At 45.3% G+C, this 26,736-nt stretch overlaps 2 protein-coding genes across 2 annotated transcripts; one reads left to right on the forward strand and one right to left on the reverse strand.

The window, feature by feature from the left end:
* The first annotated feature begins 370 nt into the window (after positions 1 to 370).
* On the forward strand, positions 371 to 10,731 carry capn3a (calpain 3a, (p94)). Its single transcript, XM_027274719.1, has 21 exons — positions 371 to 1,434; positions 1,647 to 1,716; positions 2,409 to 2,527; positions 2,633 to 2,766; positions 3,203 to 3,371; positions 3,441 to 3,524; positions 3,630 to 3,724; positions 3,838 to 3,915; positions 4,003 to 4,163; positions 4,284 to 4,453; positions 4,546 to 4,557; positions 4,682 to 4,890; positions 6,478 to 6,514; positions 6,688 to 6,765; positions 6,852 to 6,909; positions 7,004 to 7,068; positions 7,293 to 7,361; positions 7,448 to 7,526; positions 7,919 to 8,035; positions 8,217 to 8,275; positions 8,984 to 10,731. Exons 1-21 carry the CDS (start codon positions 1,183 to 1,185, stop codon positions 9,008 to 9,010), a joined length of 2,142 nt encoding a protein of 713 aa, XP_027130520.1. The 5' UTR covers positions 371 to 1,182; the 3' UTR covers positions 9,011 to 10,731.
* znf106a (zinc finger protein 106a) lies at positions 9,960 to 26,446 on the reverse strand. The gene is made up of 22 exons (XM_019277996.2): positions 26,330 to 26,446; positions 22,826 to 22,908; positions 22,371 to 22,432; positions 20,913 to 21,107; positions 17,498 to 19,408; positions 16,938 to 17,388; positions 16,746 to 16,815; positions 16,434 to 16,588; positions 16,225 to 16,285; positions 15,830 to 16,132; positions 14,952 to 15,738; positions 14,795 to 14,844; positions 14,301 to 14,446; positions 14,073 to 14,207; positions 13,835 to 13,951; positions 13,335 to 13,526; positions 12,977 to 13,039; positions 12,770 to 12,889; positions 12,578 to 12,649; positions 12,422 to 12,493; positions 11,799 to 11,927; positions 9,960 to 11,710 (listed from the first exon to the last, which is right to left on the reverse strand). Exons 2-22 carry the CDS (start codon positions 22,877 to 22,879, stop codon positions 11,660 to 11,662), a joined length of 5,196 nt encoding a protein of 1,731 aa, XP_019133541.2. The 5' UTR covers positions 22,880 to 22,908; positions 26,330 to 26,446; the 3' UTR covers positions 9,960 to 11,659.
* Positions 26,447 to 26,736: the final 290 nt, after the last annotated feature.

The following is a 26,736-nucleotide window of genomic DNA, read 5'->3' on the forward strand; positions in this document are numbered from 1 at the left end:
TATCTATATTTTCTATCTTGTAAAGTTTATATTTTATTGTTGGTGTGATGTCTGACCTGACTCCTCCTGACCCCAGAAGTTTATTTAAGAGTCACACAGTTCATATGAGACGTTACAAGGAAAACTTGATGAAGTGTTGAAGCTTCCTAGTTTAAGAACACTTTAGTGATGTCGCACGTTTTATTACAAAAACTGATTTATAGGAGAAATAAATGAGAAAGAAGAAGAGCGAAGAGAAGGAGTGATACGTGTGTGACCCCACAAAGACCCAACAAAATTAGTTTTAAGATGCTTTGCAGGAGACGGTGATCAGAGATTTATTTTATGTTTTCATTGAGTATCTTTTTCTATTTTGCCCCCAGTAATTTTGACGTATTCTGTTCAGCTTCTTACCTGCAAAGAAGAACAACCTGTCAGACTCTTTCAGGCTGATCCACTGTTTGCACACACTGGCAGCCTGTTGATCATCTGTGCTGTGATGGGAAATTAGAGATGTGTGCCAGTAGAAATGTGTTAACATGCTGATTTCTTACATGAACTCGTAAGCTCGCCTCAGTCCGGCTCCATGTTCCAGTAAACTTAATGTGATATTTTGTGTGAGCTGGACTGTGGGGAGCAGAACTCGACCCAGCACCCAGCGTAGGTTCTGATAAATATTTGGCTCTTGTAATCTCTGTTTTCCAAGCAGAGCTAAAAATGGATGAAACTATCGATAACATTCAGCTGCTCTGGTTATGCTGAGACTGCTCAACGCTGAGCTCCATTGAGAACAGGTTTAAAGAGATTGAATGCCTTCTGCTGAGGCAGGGCATCCGCCGACCTCTCTTTACATGCCCTCTGCTGCAGCCCGCTGGCCTTTGTGTCACCCAACAATGATGGCACCGTTAGCACCACGGCCAAGAGGACAGATCATTGTTCGCTTCAGCCAATGGGAGAGCAACAGATAGACGTTTATGTGATGTGTGAGTCTCTGTGCATATGTGTGTATGTGCAAAGGTGAATGCATGCGGAGTGAATGTCTACTCTGTGACGAAGGGAAGGGAGGACGTCACACAAAGAAAGAACCAATCAGGCATCAGCTGTTTGGATTTATGCCAGGGTTTGTAGGCTCGTAAGACTTTGGTACAAGTGGCAAAAGCCAGTTTTTAAAAAAACAAACAAAAAAAAGTCAGCTGAGACGAGATGCCCTACGCACCGGCTGGCTTTTTCTGTGACCGGTTGATCCGGGAACGAGAGAGGAGAGACGGGGAAGGGTCCCTGAACAAGCCCCTCCGCTTCAACGGCCAGGACTACAACGTCCTGAAACAGGAGTACCACAAGAAGAAGACCCTGTTCGAGGATGAGTCCTTCCCGGCCACCGTGGAGTCTCTGGGCTTCAAGGAGCTCGGACACAAGTCCAACAAAGTCAAGAACATCGTGTGGAAGAGGCCCAAGGTAGGAGGACGGAAAGCTGAACGGCTTTGGGAATTTACCTGGAGATGATGAAAATACTGCCCACCTGTTACACATGATGGACTGGAATTAAGTTACTGTGTACTGTTCATATCTTTAATATAATGGATGTTTTCTTATTTATCTATGAAGAGATAACTGTAAGTTTGTCCAAACTTATCTCGCTCACTCTTTTTGTTTCTTGTTGTTTACAGGAGATCTGTGAGAACCCTCAGTTCATTGTTGGAGGAGCCAGCAGGACAGATATCTGCCAGGGAGATCTCGGTAAACGAAGCCTCTTTTTAACACGATGATGATTTGTGAAGTGAAGGTTTCACTGAGAATGATTTAATTCAGGTTTTTGGCACCAGTCGACAGCGATTTTCTCAATGATGATTGGCTGTTAGAATAAGAAGAACAGCTCTGTCACTGTGCTGTCGTGGTCTGGTGGTGCATTCACTTGTTCTGTATTGTTTAAACTCACTGAAAACACAAGGCAGGTTCACAACACATGCAGTGTGAGGCTATACATGCTGGAACCAGCTCTGCACTGTCTGTATTCAGGGTGGATCCCCCGCTCACGGCCTCTCTGTCTGAAGCGGCCTCTCCACATATTGTGCTTAGAGAATCCGAACAGCAGCACTTCTCATTGTTGTTCGATTCAAAACTGCAAATAAAAGGGGGACCAAAGGGGGGACAAAGGTCCCGGTAAAACACCGTGGACTCATTCTCCTGTCCAAAAAACTTACATTGTTTCCTGTCAACACACACCTGAATCAGAAACCACCAGCGTCAGCACTCAGCGGGTCTGTCTCCTCCCAGCAAAGCAGAAAACGTCTGAGTCTGAGAGTGAAACGACAAATTAAGTTCAACATCAGAACATTTTCCTCCATCTTCAAATCATTTAGTCCAGGACTAGATGACACTCTGTCTGTTTGTCACACATCATCTGTGAAGTTAAACTCTTCTATGTTCAGGTGACTGCTGGTTGTTGGCTGCCATCGCCTGTCTCACCTTGAACGAGAAGCTTCTGTACCGTGTCGTCCCCCAGGAGCAAAGCTTCTCAGAGGCCTACAGCGGCATCTTCCACTTCCAGGTCAGAAAACATCTCCATGTAAACAGACATCCTGTTTATTCCAACACTTACTGAAACATTCATGATCCTGATTAAGGTTTCTTCTCCATCCTCCTCCTCCTTCAGTTCTGGCGTTATGGCGACTGGGTCGACGTCGTCATTGACGACCGCATCCCGACCTTCAACAACCAGCTGGTCTTCACCAAGTCCGCTGAGAGGAACGAGTTCTGGAGCGCCCTGCTGGAGAAGGCCTACGCCAAGTGAGGGCTCAACTGTTTTACGCTGTGGTGGAGGAGTGAAGAGCTCAGCTCCACATAGCATATGCAGCATATTAGTCATTACTCATACAACAAACACACAACTACAGCACTGATGTTGGGGCTACGTAAGAGGAGGAAGAATAAAACTAGTTAGAACCCCAAACCACATCTCACTAATGAAAGAGAAGTGAGCACAGTCACATCGTTAGATACCAGGAGGGGAAGTTTGGAGGAAAGATTCTGAGGGAAATGTTCCACCAGGATATCCTTCAAACATCTGAAGGTGTTTAAACTCCTGGAGGCTTTGTTACAAACACTCTTTATTAAAACCTCAAACATGAAACATCAGGATTAAAAAACGTGGGAACTGTTTGAGATGAAACGAGTCTGCAAAGATCCACATAACGTTACCTCTCCCCTAAACTTCCCCGTCCAGGCTGCACGGCTCCTACGAGGCCCTCAAGGGTGGAAACACCACCGAGGCCATGGAGGACTTCACCGGGGGAGTCACGGAGTTCTACGAGATGAAGGAGGCTCCCAAACAGCTCTACAACATCATGAAGAAAGCTGTGGCTCGGGGCTCCCTCATGGGATGCTCCATTGATGTAAGATCATCAAATGTTTGCACCTTGCTTTTGTCTAAATGTGTGTAACATGCGTTTTGTGTCCTGCAGTCTCTGGTTCCCGCTCGCTTCGAGACTCGTACCACGACAGGACTGGTGAAGGGTCACGCCTACTCTGTGACGGCCGTGGAGGAGGTAAATCTGTGAAATATGGATGTGCTGATGATCACTGATGCTGCGTTTATTCTCCATAACAGCAGAATAAGTAACACCGTATGACCGGTTTGTGTCTGATCGCAGTGCAAAGCATCTCAGCAAAAGGAGACCAAAGTCCGTCTGGTGCGTCTCAGGAACCCGTGGGGTCAGGTGGAATGGAACGGGTCCTGGAGTGACAAGTGAGTTTTTAATCATCTTTACTCATAATTAATCTTTAATTTTCACACCTCTCCATGTGAGGAAAGAAATGATGTTTTAACATTAAGAGTTAAATCTCTCTTCTCTCCATCAGCTCGAAGGAGTGGGCCACACTTGCTAAGGGTGAAAAAGAGAAGCTGCAGCACCAGAGTGCCGAGGACGGAGAGTTCTGGTACGGTGACATTAACACATAAAGAATGTAACGATAGTTTGTTGTTGTACTCTGAACTGAACCGTGTCTCTTCTGTGTTCCATCCAGGATGTCATTCGAGGACTTCAAGAAGAACTACACCAAGATCGAGATCTGTAACCTCACCCCCGACGCCCTGGAGGACGACAAGCTCCACAAGTGGACGGTTTCCGTGAACGAAGGTCGCTGGGTCAGAGGCTGCTCGGCCGGAGGCTGCAGGAACTATCCAGGTACGTGGAGCTGCAGAAGAACAGAACACTGACGGTTTCTAAAAGTTTATGACATAAAAGTTTATTGTTCAGTTTTCATGTACAAGAAGAACCATATCACACTCACTAAATTTCCTGCAGAGACTTTCTGGACCAACCCTCAGTACCGCCTGCGTCTGCTGGAGGAGGACGACGACGCCGAGGAGAACGAAGCCGGTTGCACCTTCGTCGTCGCTCTGATGCAGAAGAACAGGCGGAAAGAGCGCAAGCTGGGAGCCAACCTCTTCACCATCGGGTTCGCCATTTATGAGGTGTGACACACTGGTCGACTGTTTGAGTCTTTACTGAAAACAGAAAACTTTCACATGACATGAACACTGATGGTGTCTCCGTCTCTCTGCAGGTGCCCAAGGAGGTAAGAAGGTGTCAAAGTCTGAGTGAAGCAGCAGTTTGCAAGTTAATCACACATTTAAACCTGAATCATCATCACCAACCTTCGCTTCCTTCAGTTCAAACCGTTCTTGTTCTGTCTCCTCCAGATGCACGGGAACAAGCAGCACCTGCAGAAGGACTTCTTCCTGACCAACACCTCCAAGGCTCGCTGCAAGTCCTACATCAACCTGCGCGAGCTGAGCCAGCGTTTCCGCCTCGCCGCCGGGGAGTACGTCATCGTCCCCTCCACGTACGAGCCGCACCAGGAGGGAGAGTTCATCCTGAGAGTCTTCTCTGAGAAGAAGAACACCTCAGAGTGAGTGTGGGAGGGTTTGTCACAGATGATTATTCCAGTTTATTTATGTTCTGAGCAGGGCTGGGTATGAAAACTGTCCTGGCTCTTGATTAGAGAATATTAAGAAGTGTCTTCACATCAAAATCAGAGTTTTAAATCATTTTTACTTTAGATTATCTTTAAAAACCAAGTTGTGATTTCCGCCTCACAAAGTGTGGCTGCATTAGTAAGACCTGTGAATACATTTTAATTACTGATTAATCTGTCTGTTATTTTCTCAATTATCCAAGAGAAACATGTCTTCAAACATCTCCAACTGTCCAACCGACAGTTCCAAATGTATTATTTTATATTTGTTAATATATAGTATATACTATTATTATTTTTTAAAGATACTTTTTACATATATAGCCTTAAAATAAAACCTGATACAGCTCAGGAGATGGTCTAAAGACTGAGCTACTGCTGCACCACAACATATAAATATTCATTTTACTGTCTAAGACCAAAACTAAGCAGCAAATAATAAATATACATTTCAGTAGCTGGAACCAGAAAACTTTTGATATTTTTGCTTAAAAATGACACAAAATAGTTGATGATGATTAATTTTCTCTGGATCAACAAACTGATTCATTGTTTCAACATTTCTGTTAAAGCTCCAATGAACATTTTATTTTTTATTTGATCTCATGTCCAAAAGTACGTCAGGTCAAATTCAAAGTAAACCTGGAGTGAACAGTTTTGTTTCCTGTTTGAGCCTCACGAGGAGTCAGTTAGCTCAAAACAAATCAAATACAATTCTAATTCATTAAATATATAAATAATAAATATAATGTTCAGCAGTGTTTGTGAGGGAGAAATCACAACTAGACGTTGGAAAAAACAAAATATATTGTAGATAATGAAACGTAAAGAACAAGAAACCTTCTAGTTCATGTGTATTTAATACATTTCAAACAATGCCCAGCCCTGCTCGATGATATTTGGTGTGTTTGTGAATGTGGGTGGGGGTTTTGTCGGGTGGGGGGGCACAAACCTCCGAGAGCAGACCATTTTAACGGCCATTTGATTTGTAGAGCTGGAAGAAAACGGCCCCAGTTCGAAGCTGTTATGGAATCTTTTTTAGGACAAGCGACTTCAGATTTGGGCTTGCACCGGTAAACTTCCAAAATATTCAATATACTGCATGCTCAAGCCTCAACGACAAACATCCACCCACCCATCCACCCACACCTCCACGGCCTGCTGCTGCCCGCCTGCCTGCGCTCTGACTGGACCGGGACCTGGCTGTGGATCAGGCTGTGGGATGGATGTGCACAGCAATCAGCATAACGTTAGACCTAACATTAGTCTGAGCATAATTTATGGGTCATTAACTTAATTAAAGTCAGAAACAAAGTGTAAACTCAAGAGGACGACGCCCAGAGCAGCGACAGGTGGTACTGAACTAACGTTTCATTCACAGCGTCATGAGCAGTTTGTTGTGAGTATGAGACTTCAGAGATGTTGTGCTGATGTAACTGAAGATCTGATGAGTCACATGATCAGCTGTAGATGAGATGTTGTTGTCACCATGGTGACCGCTGTTTGTTCGTCTTCACCCAGGGAGATTGAGAACAGGATCGAGGCCGATCATCCAGTGGTGAGTGCCAACACAGAATCAGAATCAACTCCTTCTTCTCCTTCTTGTTCCTTCTTGTGCAGAGTCCATTAAAACATAAATTAAACTTGTTCCTTCCTAAATTTGTTCATCTTTAATGCTAATTTCAATCTCCACATTCACATCTTCTCCTTCTCGTCTTCTCGTCGCCTCAGCCGGCACCAGCCTCGGCAGGAGAGGAGAGCGAGGAGGACCAGCACTTCAGGACTATTTTTCAGGAGATAGCCGGCGATGTGAGTACAGAGAATTACAAGAAGACAGAAACATAGGACGTAGTTCTGTGTGTTTGAGATTTGAACGGTCGTCGTCTCTCTCACAGGAAATGGAAATCACAGCCAACGAACTGAAGAACGTTCTCAACAGAGTGATCTCCAAACGTGAGTCCAGTTTAATCTGTTTCACGGGATCGTGACTCCAAAAACCTCGACACTGAGCAATGAATCTGTGTGAATGTGCCATGTCTCCCTGCAGATAAGGACCTGAACACTGAAGGCTTCAGCCTGGAGTGCTGCAGGAGCATGATTGCTCTGATGGACGTATCCTTTGTATCGAGTGCATCGGGCTGGCTGTGTTGTCTGGAGGAGGCACCGTTCACTTTAAAGGATCAAATATTTCACCTGAACGCACTAAATTATGACACGATCCTCTCGACCAGAACACAAAACAGACCCTTTGTTTCAGAACTCTGCAGTCATGATTCGAACTAAAAACGGTGGAATGTAAATCTGTCCGATTTTTGGTCTTAACTGCTTCTGCTCAGATGGACGGCACGGGTCGACTCAACCTTCAGGAGTTCAGACATCTGTGGAATAAGATCAAACAGTGGCAGGTGTGAACGCAGCTTCCATCAGCTCTGGTTTCATGTAGCAGATCAATGCTCCTCATCAAACTCACACACATGCCGCTCTCTTCCAGGGAATCTTCAAGCACTACAACGCCGACCAGTACGGCAGCATCAACAGTTACGAGATGAGGAACGCCGTCAATGATGCAGGTAACGATGAAACGAGATCACACAGATCTTTGTCCGTCTGTGTGTTAGATTTGTGTTGTTCTGTAACAAAGGAGGTCAAATTAAAGCATTTGAATGATCGTCCAGAGTAACTATGACTCTGGAAAGACAAATTTTAGAGACAAAACAAAATGAGCAGCTTCTCTTTTAAATTTGGACCCTTTACGTTTGAACATCTGATCCCTGATATATTAAAATAATCCATGTGAGCAGGAGTTTCTTCTTGATGTGACCTTCCAGGTCTTTCTGGGTTTATGGTGTAAACATGCTGTTTGTAGGCAGGTGGATTGTTTCAGTCTGCGTCTGTTACAGCTTGAACTCATCCTCTAAATCTTCTTGTCACTGTACAGTCATGTGTCTTGTGTCCCGCTCAGGCTTCCGTCTCAACAACCAGCTGTACGACATCATCACCATGCGCTACGCCAACGAGAGCATGAACATCGACTTCGACAGCTTCATCAGCTGTCTGGTTCGACTGGAGGCCATGTTCAGTAAGTGACTCTCTCTCTTTCACTTTGCATGCTTTTATTGTGAAAATACACTTGAATCAGCTGGATTCACAAAGTGAGGCTGACAGAAGGAAACAGCATCACCTGTGTTTGGTATGTTTGTATCAGTGTGTCTGTCACTCTGACATCTCTCAGGTGGAGTTAACACTTCTCTCTTCTTCAGGGGCGTTCCAGGCCTTCGATCAGGATGGAGACGGTACAATCAGACTCAGTGTCCTGGAGGTAAGAGCTACAACATGTTGGCTGTAAACCCGTAGATAAGATGATCCCACACAGACGTGTGTTTGTCTAAATGAGACGCCAACCTGCAGCTGGAGTAAAGTTATTCTACATGATGTAGGCAACAGGCAGGTGGTGTTAATGTGACTTAATCAGAGTATTAAATAAATACTTCACTACAAGTAAACGTTTGGAAGGATTATCAGAAAGATGTGCTTCAAGTATTAAAAGGATCCAATTTATTGTTTTAAACTAATCTAAAAAGGTTTTAAAAAACATTTGTCCTGTTTAAAGATTTTCAACACGTAAATGAACATTTTTTATTTTTAAAAAATCCAGTTTAAAATCACCAAATCTGAACAAATAAACATGGAAACATGGAGTATGGAAAACTGTAATCTGAAAAGTAACTAAAGCTGTCACAGAAGTAGTGCAGTAACTAAAGTAGAAAATTGTATAATATAAAATAGAATAATATAATAAAGAGATTCAAACTGAATGTGTTCGTCTGAAGCACTGCGCACTAAAACTACTTTTACTTCGTCACATGAAGTAATAATAGGAATCACTTGAATTTTTACTTTTAATTGGGTAATTATGGGATATTAGTTCATCTTCGTACACAAAAGTTTAACTTACTGGAGCTGAGTTTGTTCTAAAGCCACCGTGAGAAGGCGTCTAACCCAGATTTATCAAATCTTCTGTCTGCAGTGGCTCCAGTTGACCATGTACGCCTGAGAAGGCCCATCTCCTCTCCACACGAGGACCAGACCTGCCAGCCTTTACCTCAGTATTCAGTGTGCCCGACCGTCGTTAGCTCTCATCCACCTCGCCTCCATCCTCCATCCTCCATCCTCCATCCTCCCCTCGCTCAGCTCTTTCTCCTCTAACACGTTTCAACATTTCATCTCTCCAGTTTGACTTCCCTCTCTCGAGGTCTCTGCTCTCGTCCTTCTATCATCGGTCATATCAGTCTCAGACGCCCTTACAGAAACACTTGTAAGGCTTTTCTCAGGCATCAACACACACCACCTCTTTTTTTTCTGTCACAATACCTCACAGCACTCCTTCTTCTTCATCTCCTTCTCCTTCTTCTTCTTCTTCATCTTCCACCCTCCATGTCATCTTCTGTTGTCAGACTGAGCAGCACGGGCATTCTCCCTGTATTCATCCATTCATTGATCTGGGCTCTCTGGTGAATGAACCTGTTTATATTTCTGATAATGCATCAAACACTTTCTGCAGGATTTTATTTTTGTCCTGCTGGAATTTTTTTGTGTGGGACTCAGGAATCAGTCGAACGTCACCGGACCGCTCGGACAAACTCAGGCTTCTTTAGTTCATCTCAGCTCCAGCTGACAGGAATCAAACCTCCTCCTGACATCCGTCCGGTGTCCACTCAGCTCTTCACGTGGACGGATGTGACTCGGGAGCGAATCAGAGGAGCGGACGAGTTTTTTAACTTTAACATCCACATTCGAGGTTCGAGTACGGCTAACGGATTGGACTACAGCTTTGTTGTGATTTTTTTCCCATGATGGCTTTTGGTCGAATGAGTGTTCTGCATTTTTAATCCATTTTAACCAAATAAATAAATGTGTAGTTCTTGGTTTGACTGCGTTCACAGTAGATTTGATGTGTTTTTTGTTTTTTCTTAAAAATCAAGACACAGGAAATAGTTTTATAATGTTGCAACATGTTTTTTTATTTTTAAACAATGTTTTAGATTTTAGCACTTTCTTAGAAAATATCTCTTCACAACTTTAATAACAAACTGAAAAAAAAACTCGAAGAAACTCAGGAATGCCGGCTCCGAGGTGAGCTGCTGCGCGCTTTTTTTTTTTCCACGGCGGATGAGGCGAGTTTGGAAGACGGCGGCTGTGAGAACGTCAGATGAACTCTGCTGAGGACAAATCCTCAAAAACAAAAAAGAGCTGAAACCACAACAAAGTACGCGAAAGAGCATCGGCTGGGCTTTTTCGTACGGGTTAAAACATGTTGAATACGCCTTTAAATATATATATATTCTTTTAGGGGGTGAGGCATGGCATGGGAGATGAATCCTAATTCTTCCCTTCAGGCTCTTCCATCAAACACCTCCTCGAAACATCCTTCACCTCCTCACTTTATTTTGAAAACTGTGGAAAATCAGCAGCTCCTTCTGCTCGACGCTACAAATATATAAAAATTCCAAAAAAGACGACATTCTCTCCGGAGGAGTAAAAACAGTACGTCACACTCGCACTCGTGCAAAACAGGCTCCACCAAAGAGGGTCAAACGTCTCCGTCAACATTCAGAAGAATAAACCCGACACGGATAAACACGAACACACCGTGACCACGTCTTGGTTCTGTTATCACTGCAAATGTAAATCCTCAAATGGCAACCTGAGGCCAAGTCACACAACACTGCACCAAAAGTCCCTCAACGCTTCAATATCAGTGAGCAACAACAACAACAAAAAAAAGATTCATGTAATCCTAAAACCGCTAACAAAAAGATTTTTCCTGAAAATAAAATAAAATCAAACCAAAAATAAATAAATTCTCACTCCAATGAAACTCCTTCAAAAATAAAAGAACCGTCGAACTGAAGCACAGTCCCGGAGACGACACCATGAAAACTTTGAATCACTCATTATTGTTAAAGTTAAATAATGGCACCTTAAAGGTCCAGTGTTACCTATGTGTGTATGAGACTTTATAGATGGAGCGGGTCCAAACCAAACGCCGGCTCTACATTCTCATTTTTCACAAGTTTCACGGCCGCTGTAGTTTCTCCCTCGTGCTTAAAACTACGAGGGAGAGGCGAGGGCTGTTCAGTCTGTTCCAGTCTGCAGCCTCACCACTAGATGCCGCCAAACTCTACACTGGACCTTTAATTAATTAAAAGAAAAAGAAAAAGAAGTTATAGGTTGCTCAACGTGACACATCAACAACTGCACGACAACGATAAAAACATCTCTGAGCCCATGCCATATTGGAGCCAAACGATCCGGGAAAACCAAAAAAAAAAAAAGATGGTTATTGTTTCTGTTGGGACAGAAAAGCGGAGCAGACGCCTCTGTTAGCGGCAACGCTGGAGTTTCTTCAATAAACAAAAGTTTCTTTGTCTTGTTTGGTCAGTGAAAAGAGGAGCTGCAGTGGTCAGACAGTCGGAGAGAGGAAGGCGTGTTTCTGTAGAACGTAAAAAAAAAAACAAACACCAACCCTCCTTTCATGATTGTATTATGGTTGGATTCCAACACTGAACATAAAGGATGGAGTCGTCGGACGCCACTTACTCAAGTGGGTCCCAAACATCCCCCCCAATATGGGAGGTTAACAGCAGGGGGGGGTAAAGAGAGCAGGAAGAAGGCTCAGCGAGAAACCACGTCCCCGCCAGCTTTAAGGCTCCAGTTCAATCTGCTCCTCAGCACGTTTCTGCATGTGCATCCCCTGAAACACAGAGACGTCCTCCACATCAACCTCTGCCACCCGAACGCATGCTGCTGTTAAAACGTGCGGAGCAGAAACTGTCGCGTACCTGCTTGGAGCTGTTGCGTGCACAGAAAAACTCTTCTGGAAGCTTCTGGAACTTGGCACTGGTGTGGTCGTTGATCAGGTGCTGCTGCAGGTGCTCCATCACCCCGAACACCAGCGAACAGCCGTGCCACTGTCGACACGACACAAGCGTTAATCACTGAGAACTACAGACTACAGACCGTCTGTGAGTCCGAAAGGTTAACGTGACTTTAGAGCAACGCTTTACTCATTATCCATCAGTGAAACAGTGCTGCACACTACGACAATGATAAATCTGAGAGGTAGGACGAGGATTCACAGCACAGGAAAACATTTCTACAACTGTAAAAAAATATTTTTATATGATTTACGAGGTAATATTCCTTCTTCGGGCCTCTGAAATATATTAAAATCAGATGAGACTGTACTGTCACAAGCTGAGAGTGTCAGCGGGTCACAAGCAGACATTGTTTCATTGCCTACACTGACAGATCCTAAAGAAAATCCACCTTAAAACTTAAAGTCAGGCTGCCAGTAGTTATATCAGCCTACAAACACCAAGATGAAATCCAGCCTCATGACACGGTGCATAAGCGACTCTGAATAAACTCTCCGTTCAACCTCTCCCCGCTCTGCTCATCTTACCCAGCAGCGGTAGTTCTGCATCAGGTTCAGCTTGACGGCCTGCACGCTGCCATCGTAACAGCCCGTGTAGATCTGAAACACAAAGTAACGGAGCTCATCCTCGGTCATGTGTTATATCTCATCTAAACATGCATACAGCTCTGTAATAAATCTCACCATGTTCTTGTGGATAGCCATACACATCACCATGTCCTTATGTCCACCGTAGACCTGCAGCTGCTCATGAGACTGTGGACAGAACGATGAAATCCTCTCAGATTTGATTAAAAAATACACTGAGCAGACCCAGAACGAGCTTCACATCCTGTGGAAGTGTCTAACATTACATAAATAAATAAGGATGCACACCTGTAGGTCGTAGACGCGGACCAGTTTGTCCAGGCAGGCGGTCACCATCACTTTCCCCAGGATGGACACTACGGTGACGGCATGACTGTGACCTTTATAGACCCGCACCAGCTCTCCTGTCTGCACGAGAGGCACGGAGGATAAAGAGTCACGTACACGTGTATATAAAGAAACATCGTGAAACATTAAAATCTTTCTAGGACTCACGTGGATGTTGTGTGCGTAGACGCACTGATCACTGGATCCACTGAACACCAGATCATTGACAACCTGACGGAGAAACAAAGAAAAAATGAATTTTCAGCACTTAAAAGATGAAAAATATGAAAAAATAAAGACTTCAAATGAGAATAAATATCCTGTCTGTCTGTGCTTTGTTGAGTACATATATGTTGTGTTAAATACATAAATATAAAGGCTGTTTTTTCAGCACAAAAACACTAATTATCTTTATATTTCTTAGTGTTTTAATAACAGACACATTTGCATGGTTTATATTGAGTCTTAAAGTACACCATGATGTCTGTTTTTATGAACTCCTGGGCTTGTTTCAGGCTCGACAGACCTTCATGCAGAGCACCGTCTTGGTGTGTCCCTCCAGCGTACGCAGCAGCAGTCCGTTCTTGGCGTCTCTCACGCTGATGGTGCTGTCGTAGGAGCCGACCAGCAGGATCCTCCGGGCTCCCTCCTGCGACGAGGCCAGACAGCTCACGCCTCGCGGGCCGTGGCACTCGAACGCGTCCGTCTGTTTGTTTGTCTGAACGGATAATTACAAAACAGAGATGAAATCTTCTGGATGGAGTCCGGCTCGCTCGTTTTTGTCCCAGCAAACCGAGCTAAAAACATTCATTCTTTCTGATTTATCACTTTTTGTTATTTTTTATTTAATTTAAGTGGATCCACTTTTTCATAGGTTTCGATATACACAATAAATTACTGCGTATCAGATTTATAAGCTGCTCCAGCTACTTGAAACCTCCTTAATCAGCAGCACTAAGTGCGCTCAGAATAACTGCCCTAGATTTGCACTAACAACAGCATTACGTTACAAGTTGCGTGTCTCACCTTGAGGTTAAAGGTCACCACCGTGCCGTTTGCCAGACCAGCGTACAGAAACTTCCAGTGACTGTGCATGCAGAGGACTCGGTCTGACAGAGAGAACTGCTGCTCCAGCTCTCGTGTCTGTGGACGAGAAAGAGAAATGAAACAGAGTGAGAACTCCTTTACTAATCACTGCATGTCTGATATTTGAAGAATCAATTATTAATCTGACTGATCAGTAAAAGCAGATCCATGTGTTCACCTTCAGGCTGTAGCAGCGGATGGTCTGATCGCTGGAGCCGGAGTAAAGACGATGATGCAGGCAGGGAGCGGCGGACACAAACAGGCAGCTCACTTTGGAACTGTGACCCTCAAACACGCCGACACATTTATGACTCTACAACAAGAACGACACGAGAAAACGTTTGTTCGGTTATTGCGTTCACGGAAAACTAAAAATGAACGGGTCCAACAGAACAGCAGTACCCACCACCAGGTCGAAGACTCGGACAGTCCGGTCCCCCGAGCACGTGTACAGCAGCCCGTTGTGGATCTGCATGGCGTTCACCGCCTCCTGGTGGCCCTCAAACACGCCCTCAGTGGGCAAATCATCCTCACCGTGGTCGGACGACGCATCTGTGAAACAAAAATACACATGAGCGCCACGATAAAAAGTTTTTCCTCCTCTTTCTTGTTAAAAACTCAAACACACACCATCTGGTTTTATCCTCGTGATCACGGCGGTCAGAGCCTCCCAGTGATCAGCAGGTTAAATATACACATTCTCAGAAAGTTGCGTCCATTCATCTGTGAACTCATCGTGCTGCGCAGTGTCCCTGGAAGTCAATTAACGGCTCCACGAATATCTTGCCCATAAAAAGTAATTTGGGTACTCCAGAGTCTATTTTAACCGTCTTCCAGGAGAGGCCGCCCTCTAACCTGACTCTTTAAACACGAGCAACTCTCCAGAGATGATGAACATACCTGATGAAGACTTCGCTATCTTGGGGTTCGTGATTGGGAACGGAATATCACTGTGGGGAGAAAAGATTAATCTGATTAGACTTCACACAGAGATCACAGGCTGAGGTTCTGAGTATACATCAAATGTGTGTTTCAGCTGAATGAGTTGTGATCTCACCTCTCAGAGGATTTACAGATGTCCATATCACTGGTGGAGGTGACCTCGTTGTAGGCCAGGCTCTGTGGCTCAGGCTTGGAGGAGTCTGGGACCTGGGCTGGAGGTTGAGCTGGAACTGGGGCATCAATGTGGGGCTGTGGACAGGCTGCAGTGACCTCCATGCTTTCTTCTAAATCCACGTTCAACGTGAGTTCGGCTGGGGCAGCCTGGGGAAGCTCCACCATGTGTTTAGGGGACGCTTTCTCTTGTTTGATGGCTGGAGGCAGCTGCCTGGAGGCCTCCTCGACGGCCTCCATGTTCACGTCAGCGTCTCTGTCTTCTGAAGGCTGGGTGGAGGTGCTGACCTGAGAGCTCTGCCTCCTGCGTGTTCGGAGCCACCTCGGCCTCAAGGCCTCTCCATCGAGTTCTGTGTCGCTGCTCTCGGGCTGCTCTGTCCCCTGGGCCTTCTTCAGCACTTTCCTCTTTTTCAGCTTCCTCACGCGCTTCCCGTTCTTCAGCTCAGAGGGCGAGGCAGGCATAGGGACTGAGGGCGGCTCGAAGGAGTGCGTGGCTGCACAGTTGACACTTGCCACCTCGGAGCCTCTGCTGCTGGCTGACAGAAGGTTTATGGCAGCTTTGGAGTCAGACAAAGGAGAGAGACAGTTCCTTGTTGCCTGTGTGGCCTTTTCCGTCGTCTCAACCAGCCCTGAGACACTCTCTTTGCAGTCTGCAGGCTCGCTGAAGGACTCCCAGTTATGTTCTGTTTCAGGCTTTCTTTCAGGAGACGGCTGGAAATTAAGGGCAGCATCTGCAGGAGTTTAAGATGCACTTGGATGAGTACACTGCACATTTCACTGACACAAAATGAAACACTCCAACTGTGCGTTGAGTGATGTTACCTGAAGGAGAGGCTGCAGCGGAAGCAACAGGCAGCTCTGGAGTGGTGCTGTGTGCGCAGTGGGTTATGTCGTCTGCAGGGTCGTGCTCTGAGCTGACGTTAATTGGAGACTGAGGCTCCTGCTTGATGACGACAGGCGTGAAGGGAAGGCTGGAAGAGGGAGGGGAGGCACGCTCAGCAGGAGGACCAGGACTGGGATCAGCAGCAGGAGAGTCCATCACAGAGGAGGGTATGCGTGGCTCGGCTTCCACTGAATCCATCTTCTCTTCTTTCAGTCTGACCCGAGGCTCTTCCTCCCGAATACCTGCAGAGAAGAAAAACACAACAAAAACTTAATTACACTCTTTATTTCTGTATTTATGCATTTTATTAAATATGATTTCATGCATTTCGTACCTTGCATCCCTTTTAGTAACTCGATGCGCTTGTTTCTCAGCGTGTTCATCTCTCCAGTCATCTGAGTAAGAGAGAAATCATACAGCAGTCATCAGAAGGTGAATATTTCTGCTTAGACATGAATAAACTTAAATATTTCATCATGGTTATCAAGAGAAACAACAAACGCTAAGCTAAGCGACTCTCAAAGAGACGCCTGCTGTGTTTACCTGCTGTTTAACCACCATGAGGCGCTGCACTTCGATGTAGGCGGCCTCCAGAGCAGCCCGGGCCTGGATCAGGCTGGTGTCCACAGTCTGCAGGGAGTGACTCAGCTCTTCCTCCCGCAGAGAAACGGCCAGCAGCTGGTCGATCTGTAGACGCTCTGCACGGAGCACCAAGGGATACTCATGAACCTCACTTATGTACCATGCACCAAATAATATATGAAGCTGTCAAATCATTCCACCAAAATAATTGTATTACTTCAGAAGAGACAGACAGAAACATGTACGTGACTTCATCAGTGCAGCAGAACTCACCTTTTTTGGATTTGACCTTCCTTCTTTTGTTATTGTGCTCCAAGCAGGAAGTCTCTGCACTTGGAATATCCTACAAAGGAGATAAATGGTCACACAGAGCTTTTTTAAGCATGGCACCACCATAAACTCATGATGAAGAGTTTAACTTCTGATAAGCAGAGATACTGCAGCAGTAGACCTGCACAGACTCACCCCAGCTGCTCTTCGCCTCTTTCCTGTTCCCTGGCCGTCATACTGCTCCGTCCCGGAGCTGCTGTCCCCGAGCACTGAATCAGACCTCTGGAGAGCCTTCACCGTCACTGACGTCAGTTTCTCGGGCTGCTTCTGTGCTTTAGCGTCGAGCTGACCGAGCATCTGCTCCACTTCTTCCTGACGCCGGCTGTCTTTGCTCCCTTGCGGAGAAAGCGAGGATCCCTGCTGCTCCGAGCCGAGGACTTCTTTCTGTGCCGCCTCCTTCGACATCAGGGTTGTGAACAGAGAGTGAGTGGACGCTGGGGTGACGCTGCTCTCTGATAAGGAGCGTTTTCGGGAGGTGGTGGAGGTGTCCATCAACGAGTCCCATTGGAAACCCTCGAGCAGGGGAATGTCGCCTTCCTCCTGGCTCTGGTCCTCCTGGTCTAATGGCACCATCTCTATCCCGAACCTGGAGCACAGGAGACAGACCGGACATGACATGAGCTTCAAGTAACTAAAATCAAAACACTGAGAGAATAAATCACTTCAAACTCTAGATATAAAGATCGAACTTTCACCTCGGCATGCCCTTTCCTTTGTCTTGCTTCTTCCGGACCTCCTGGTACACCTGCTCCCAGTTCACATTGCGTCGAGACCCGGAGGAGCTGATGAGCTGCCGTACGGTCGGTTTGAGCCCGGAGTCTTTTTCCGTGTCACTCCTCCGTGACTCGCTCAGGTTTCTCACCCGCCTGGCGATGTTCAGGTTGGGCTCGTGGCTGCCTGTTTTGCTCTTGGAGCTGATGTGTTTGGTCAGGTCACGTTTTAAGACCGGAGGAAGGTCGAGTTTGGACAAACTTGATGTGTTTGACCCCGAGACCGCCTGCGCTTCACCGCTTCTGGAGGTGTCGCTCTCAGAGCTCTGCCCTGCTTCGGCAGCATGCATGGCGTCAGTTTCCTTCCCTTCTTTCTTCCCGCTCTCCTCATCTTCCTTACTCAAGGCTGCAGCCTCCGAGCTCTCCATGGTAGAGGTGCTAACCTGCAGTGATTGGAGGAACTGGCTGCTGTCTGAAGACTGCAATGCAGGCTTCTCTGACCCGAGTGAGTCGGGCACATTTGGTTTAGCTGCGTTCTGCCTGCAGCTGTTTTCTTTGTTTACTCCAACCTGACTCTGTGCGTGATCCCTCTGCTGCTCCTCCACGATGTGCAGCGCCATTTCCATACTGTTGCTTCTGGACCTCTCCAAAGAGGCCCTCTTCTCTAACACTATCTGCCGGGCTCTCTTTAATGTCTCTGGAAGCTGCCGTTCTTGTCTCGACTGAAGGAGCCCGACAGGTGGAGCCTGGGGATTGAATCCACTCTGCTTAGCTGGAGTTGATTTTAATTGTACGAGCGTTTGACTGGAGGCCTTGCTGAGCTGAGCTCCACTGTTCAGACCGAGTACCGAAGACCTCTTCTTGTCTTTATGTAGCAAAGACTTACTCGCATTCTGACTGGAGGGATCAGATGCAGAGTTCTGTTGGCCATCTCTCTGAGCACTGCTGCTTCTGCTGCCGCTGCTACTCCGATCTCTGGGTTTGGTTTTGGGGTTCGTTTTATGCCTACATTTTTCTTCCACTCCTTGTCCACTCGAGGTCAACTGCCCTGGTTTCTGTTCAGGTTGGGGCTGCCGGGTGGAGGCACTGGTTTCCGGTGCCTTGTCTTGCTTCTGGACTTTAGGGACTTTGGGGTATTTCTCTGATGAACTTGGGTTGGTATCTTTATGGGGTACAGATTCTAAACTCTTTGTGACCGGATAAGGTGACCAGCGACAGGTTTTGTCCAGCTTTGGATTGCTACCAAAGGTCTTAGAGCTCTTACTACTGTTGTGGTCAGGTTCTGCTGTTTGTCCCTCCCCATTCTGGGGCCCATCACCCTGCTGACCTCCCTGGTTATTACCTGTATTATTACCTGTATTTTGAAACTTGCTAAGAGCCTGGGTGAAAGGTGGATACATGGAAGAAGACCCCAAAAAGCTCAGCGGACGGCCCCTTTGTGGGTTCTGGGAAATATTATTCCAGCCATAAACCCCGTTACTACTGCCCCCGTTGCTGAGCCAAGGCAATCGACTTCGTTGATTGCCAGAAATTGCACCCTGATCCCATTGCCTGTTGCCCCATCCTCCCTGGCTATGCAAGCTTCCGCCAGCAAATGCTCCAGACGACCATTTCTGAAAGTTGGGAGGCTCCTGAGCGTGCCAGGTGGCGCTCTTCCCCTGTCTGCCGTGTTGCCAGGGTTGTGCCTCCCCTGCTCTGCCATTGTATCTGTTGCCTCTGTACCATGAAGTCTGTTGAGTGGATCCATTGAACCCTTGCGACTGTTGCTGCTGCTTCCGGGCACACTCCAGCCGGTAACGCTCCTTAGCGTCCTTTAACCTCTGTTGAAACTCCTCCTTTCTCCTTCGATCCTCTTCTTCTTGTGCGAGCTTTGCAGCAGCAGCCTCTTTGTCTTTCCTACAAACAGAACAAATATTTAAATATATACAATATTTCCCAATGTCAGACTATCAGAATCAGACAACGAGCGCACAGTTAAAGCCACATCTCGGGTTGGGTGATGGGACACTACGACTGGCTCGAGTCCATCGCCGTACAAGAACTAGTGGGTGGAAAATCACGTCTAACTTCGTGGTTTAAGGTTTTTTTTTCCAACCAAACCAAAAATAATCAGTTCTGGAACAGTCATTGACTAACCATGACGGTTTGGGTGAGTTTTTACGAAGTTAACAAGACAATTCAGCCTAGTCTTAGCTCGGGAGAGAGAAACTTGAATTTAAACTTAACTTGTCGTGATTGCCACACAGAAAATTATCACCCGACTCTGCCACTACCCTTCAGCTCTACATGGAGTTTTAGCACCTTTAAGCTCTTTGTTTTGGTTTTACTGCCCACTCTCACTGCGCTCACTCAGAACAGACAGCTGTTTTCATAAACAAACACAACAACATATCGACTTAAAAGCTGAAATAAAATGTCAAAGTTTGGTTCATGTGAAGGTTCTCAGTCATCTCTCATCAAGAAAAGACAAAATAAATTGTTTCTTTGTTTCTGCTGCCACCAAGTGGCCAAAAATGATTACTGCAGGTTTAAGAATCCTTTGCTGCAACATAAAGCTGCATAAAAAATATTATTTTAGATCCAGAAACTGTTTTACGAGACTCGTTTCTCTGGTACCTTCACCTCTGTGTCAAGGACCGGTTCACAGTGTGACCTCCAGCAGTGACCTGCAGAGTGGAAAGATCTGCCACGTGACAAAACTGCCAGCTGAATGCCAGCTTCTGCTTTGGGACACACGTGTGATTTTACAATCATAATACGACTTTGATGTGTCAAAGAAAAATCTGTGTAACTTCCCCGTGTCAGAGTGAAGGTTTTTTCTGGATTTACTATTTCCAGAGAGCCGTAAACACGAAGCAGCATCTGTCTGAACTTTGCGAGTGCGGTCATGCTTTTTTTTTTAGGCTGCCGTCCTGACATACGACCCCGAGGCAGCGGCTAAAACAGGCCTGTGACCGCCGCCGTGCAAAATGTGACTATACATGGCGCATGTGCACACAAACGTGAGCTATCACTTACCTTTACATTGTATAAACATTAGAAACCAGTGATGATTAATCAAAGAAAAAATGTCTGATTAAGTTTTAGAAATGACAATATTTCTAACAGGACCTGGTCTGCTGATCAAATGTCATGTTGACAATATGAAATATGTTTTATTTTATTGAAAAACATCCCAAAAAACATTTTGGAGTCCTCATAGTCAGACATAATTTAATAAAAAGTTTATTTTTCACACTAGATAGAAATTATTTATGACAAAATGTCAATGTTTTCAACAATAAATGAGCATTTTTAGTGATTTTTTTGTAAAAAAAACAAACTTTTTTATGCTGTTTTAAAGCAAATATATTGATTATTATCCTGTTAAAAACTATGTTCAGTGGCAGGACTGTCTTACCTGATCTGCTCTTTTCTCTTCTCAATCAGGTCCACCAGGACCGGATCAAAGTAGTCCTCTTCGTGGTCATTCCCAGCGTTCTTTCGCTCGGCAGCCTCCACATTCTGCTTGTGCGTGGGACTGGAAATGTGGCTGGCGTAATCGGTCAGGCTCACCACCGTCACCTTGCACACTCTGCACTCGTGTCCGCAGTCCCTGGGGAGGGAAGGCGAGAGCGGGCGTTCAATCGTTCCTTCAGGCATCGTTCTGTTCTGATCTAGTCTGCAGAGCCGACGGCGACGTACTCTGGCTCTACTATCTGTTACTTCAAAGTCTAAGATGAAACAAGGAGAGGAGAATACTCAACAATCCTTACAAAAATAACTTGTCCAAATTCTCTATCTGTCACAGATCAGGAGGTAGCTAACTTATAATTTTCACTTGTAAAAGGTTAAAATATGTATCTTCCTGATCTTGTCTCTCCGTTCTTCAGTAGGCCATAGGCGGGGTGAGGGCAGGCTGGACCCAGGCAGGTTCACGTCCAGCCTGCAGCACAGCACTGGGGATGAGTGGAGGGGAGAGAGAGGCACGGCGCCCTCAGCCTAGTCCGCTTTCATGATGGTGTCCGCTGCGCTCTGGGACTCTACACAAGGCAATGTCTGTATTTGACCTCACACTTCTCTGCGACAGCCAAGACCCAGCCCCCCACCCCCTCGTCTCCGGGGGCCCAGCATGTGTTATTAGAACAGGCCTGCAGCATCCTGCTGACCAATCCCCTGCAAAGCCTTCGTAACCGGAGCCTCGTGCAGCTGCTCGCTTCAAAACCTCTCCCAAGTATGTCATCTTGTGATTGGGATCGGGGCATTGACTTCGCTGGCTCTGTCTCAATTTCTTTTTCAAATCTGTGTCATGGCACGCTGCCATTTACTGACCCCTCATGCAGTTGGCAAAATCTTTATGAGTGAGATTGGATTATTGTTTTCCAGCTGCAGCCTGTGTTTGTAATAATAAATCAGCACTTGCTGCCACTGTTATATATATGTTATATATATATTTTACAGTCATACCGGACACCTTTGCACATCAGTGTATAGATAAAATCTTTAGCAACAACTCAGGCCTTTAATCAGTATTTGCTCCCCTCCAGATTCCTCCATCTCAGTGACAGGCCGCATACTTTCAGTAATCTACATGTCACAAGATAGCCAGTTGCCTTCTATCGGTCAAGCCTGTTGTTCCGGAGAGATTGTGTCTAAATATACATGCCACAGTTGAGACAGCTGCCCGTATATACCCGTATAATAAACACGTGCCAGCGTGCACGTGCCTCGTGACCCAGATAGATCCAGACGAAAACTGTTAAAACAAAGTCAGAACTGTAACTATAGTCCAAATTATGATGCTGAATACGTTGCTAAATGTTGATCACACATCAGGAAAATATGATCGTCAATGTGAAATGTAAGATACATGACTCACCGGCCTTTGAGCTTCTCCAGCTCGCGGTGGTGCAGCATGCTCCTCATGTGCTCGTCCATCTCCTGCAGACACACATTGAAAAAATTAAGCTTTTCTTTTAGACGTCTATTCACACTGATGCCCAGGTGATCTCGCCAGGTAAAGCACTCATCTCCAGATTTAGTAATTTTTAATTTTCCAGATAAACTGAAGGATGAAATGTTCCTTTATGGGAAAGTTCTTAATATTTTTAAGCTAAACAAACAATTAAAACACCCAATTAGCTGATTAACAGTGAAAACAGCTGTTTTTATTAAAACATACACATGCACAAAATAAACAGGCCTAGATGAGTCACAAATCAGAATGATAATAATAATAATAAAATCGCTCAATTGATTTATTATAACACTTAATAATCTTGTGTAACTCCAGTGTTGATGTGCCCTCCTACATCATGTCTGAGGGTGAATTACCTGCTTGGAGACGTAGACCGTCTCACAAAGGATGCACTTTCTGTCTCTCGCCATCTTGAACAAAAGTGGAAATCAGCCCATCACTGTCAAGAGAGAGAATTTAATTAATTAATTAATTAATTAATTAATTATAAATACATGCAGTGTGTGGTTCAACATTAGTTGCACTGTACGTTTGCAGCTGAGCTCTCAGACTCATCAAACCGACGCAGCAGAGGGAGCTCAAGGCTCATCTTCTCCAAACAACCACTTTCAAACTATTTGACAACATGCCTCGGTACCGCCGCCCTCAAAATGTCAGCGCAGAGTTCAACCTGGACGATGGTCTAATTCCAGTCTGCTGACTGAGCAGCTCTGTGCTGGCTAAGTCTGGACTTGTTTAACGCTCACTACACGGGGTGAGAAACTAACGGCGGACACGAGTCAAAGGGCTGGGCAGTGAAGTTAGAAGTGTGGCTGCATTAACACCACCATGCAGCTGAGCTGTAACGTGGAGAAGCTGACCTGTTCGAACATGTTACTGGTTTATGCACTTTGAGAAGTTCAGAGAAAACTCTTTGTAGTAGCCTTCCAAAATAAGTTCTGGGACCAGCATGTAAATCCAGTAAAGTTTTGGCTCGGTGCAGGATGAAGAAAAATCAATTGCACACCGAAAGCAGCGCCAGTAACTGTATTTATCTACGTAATGTTTTGGACACTCTCTTCAAGAAAAGTGGCTATAAAGAGCATTACATCATAAATAAGTGCTTTTTGTAGCTCAGATCTGTCTGATACTGAAGACAAATGTTGCCACAAATCAGAAAAACTGGCAGTCCAACAGCCAACATCAGCCAAGGCTGTGACGGGGATGAAGGACACTCTAATCTGCACATGTGGCTTTGTCTCCGTCTATCCAAGCACAACTGTCTTATCGTCACCAAACTGAGTGACAAAGTTTAATATAGAATGAGTCCAATAATGAACATGGGTTCAGTCTGCACATCCCCTCGCCCTCTGTAGTTAGGCCTATGTTCTGTTTATGACATTATGACGTGCCTCACAGTCACATTACCTCCATCACCATTTCTCTTCACTCCCCGAGCACCAGAGGCCGACTATTAATAATAATAACAAGAGTATGATGCATGGGTCATATTCGCTCCTAGCCACCGACTCTCCAGGGGGGCAGCATGCAGGACAAGTTTAATCTCGAGACACTGATATCAGCTGCTGATGGAGCTACAGTTCAACTGTAAACACACACAGAGAAGAGAGGACAGTGTGGGACCACACAGAGCTCTTCAACCAGGGTCCTGGTATTGATACTGAGTAAACTGCAAGCATTAATATGTAACAATGGGCTAAATTTGACAAAAACTATTTACAAAATAAATTCTTCCAATGATGCAGTCGAACATAATGCGACCAGCTGCTATCGAAGGAAAGGTGGCTGCCACACAGCAGTTTGTTCTTTGTCGTGAATTTAACGTGAATCAATAACGTTACTAAATAATGTGAGCTACTAGTTTGATATGAAGTGAAGCAGAATGTGTAAATTTGTCAAGATCCTACAGCTACTCCTTCTACATCTGCAGAGGCCGTCATCATGAAGCTGAATGTTTTTAATAATAATAATAGAAAATATAAGCCTAATCAACAACAACAACAACAATAATAATTATTATACATGAACATTTTGTCAACATAAACACATATAGGCTGATAATCCAGTGTATAAATAGGTGAATAAAGTAAATATAACTGTTATTATAGGCCACATTTTAAAACATGAATCACATGTAGGGGTCCCTGTTATAAAAATTAGGATTATACTGAGGTTCAGGTGTTTTACCTCATATAGATAGTGTGTGTGTGTGTGTGTGTGTCCTGTCTTCTGTCTCGTATACTTCCCTTAGTTGGCCTCTGATTTACTGAGGCTGGCAGGGAGAGACAATTATAAATCAGTAGTACATGGACAGGAGAGACAGGCTATGGGAGTACCAGGTGGATATAAAATATATAGTGCTCATTCTTTAGCAGTAAACCAAAAAAAGCAATGTTATGATGTTATCTGTATCAGTGGGAGGTGTCCAAGACAGCTTATTTTTAAAAAATGTATAAAAACCAACTGTTAGAGCTCCTCGAGGAGTCTTTTCTCTGTAACCCTTTCTGTATGTTGCACTGTTAAACGCTTCTTCTTGTACAAGAATAATAAATTCAACTTTAACTTTGATACTTTGAATCCAGTCCTAAGTAAAAATTCTCGTAACAGGCTCTGCGTGTCTCTCACAGAAGAGTCCCTGCTCTGTGTGTCTCTCACAGAAGAGTCCCTGCTCTGTGTGTCTCTCACAGAAGAGTCCCTGCTCTGTGTGTCTCTCAAAGAAGAGTCCCTGCTCTGTGTGTCTCTCACAGAAGAGTCCCTGCTCTGTGTGTCTCTCACAGAAGAGTCCCTGCTCTGTGTGTCTCTCACAGAAGAGTCCCTGCTCTGTGTGTCTCTCACAGAAGAGTCCCTGCTCTGTGTGTCTCTCACAGAAGAGTCCCTGCTCTGTGTCTCTCACAGAAGGGTCCCTGCTCTGTGTCTCTCGCAGAAGAGTCCCTGCTCTGTGTCTCTTACAGAAGAGTCCCTGCTCTGTGTGTCTCTCACAGAAGAGTCCCTGCTCTGTGTCTCTCACAGAAAAGTCCCTGCTCTGTGTGTCTCTCACAGAAGTGTCCCTGCTCTGTGTGTCTCTCAAAGAAGGGTCCCTGCTCTGTGTCTCTCGCAGAAGAGTCCCTGCTCTGTTTGTCTCTCACAGAAGAGTCCCTGCTCTGTGTCTCTCACAGAGGGGTCCCTGCTCTGTGTGTCTCTCACAGAAGAGTCCCTGCTCTGTGTCTCTCACAGAAGAGTCCCTGCTCTGTGTCTCTCACAGAAGAGTCCCTGCTCTGTGTGTCTCTCATAGAAGGGTCCCTGCTCTGTGTGTCTCTCATAGAGGGGTCCTTGGGCTGAAAAGGTTGCAGACTCCTGATCTGGACTCAGAGATCAGCTCACAGAGTCAGACAGTAAACACAACACAGCTCAGCGCAGTTAGCTTTGTTAGCTTCGGTGCAGGAGGCTCCAAAACACACGAACATGTTGGACAACAGTTATATTACTGAAGTCAGCAAAGTTTTCCAGCTGATGCATACATATACTCTGACTGTGCAGCTGTGCTACAGTTAAAACCTCCGTCAGGACCGAGCTGCGGCGCTAGCAGAGGGTCTTTGTTGTTAGCCTAGCTGTGGCTATCTCCGCTGCTGTATCATCGTGTTTACTGTCGATAAACAGATTATGAACCAACAGAACCTCCCGCAGACACACAGACTGTGACTCCTGGTGATGTGTCGTCAGGTTGTTCTGTTAAATAAAAGCTACAACCTGGTTAGCTCGCAGGTTAGCACGTTAGCATGCTAAGATGTACGTCAGTGACTTTAAAGGCGCGCGCAGGGAGAACAGCTGACATGTAACGTGTCCGTTACATTACACACACACAGGTGAGGTGGTTTAAATACCTTTAAAACGTCCAGAAGTGTCGGCGCTGCTGCATCTTCTCCTACACCTCCGAGGCTAACAACAACATCCGCCTCCACCTCGCCCCCACACGGAACTACGTCACGGGGTGCGTTCACGGGCAGCGCTGTTCAGGAGAAACGGGCACTGAGTTCAGAGTGAGCTCAAAAAACAATTTTATGAGTTTATAAGTTTATATAACACTGCATTAAACAAACACAGTCCACATTATTTATCTATTTATTACTATCACTACTCACCATAGTTTTTATATTCATATTTATTTGTTTATCTGTATTGTAATTTCTATTCCAGTTACTACCATGTGCAATATTATTTATATTATGGCCACTTTATTTTCAAGTACTCGTTTTGCATGTCTGTTTTTTTGTGTACTGTATAGGCCGAA

This window comes from Larimichthys crocea, chromosome XXIV (genome assembly GCF_000972845.2).
Source record: "Larimichthys crocea isolate SSNF chromosome XXIV, L_crocea_2.0, whole genome shotgun sequence".
NCBI lineage: Eukaryota > Metazoa > Chordata > Actinopteri > Sciaenidae > Larimichthys > Larimichthys crocea.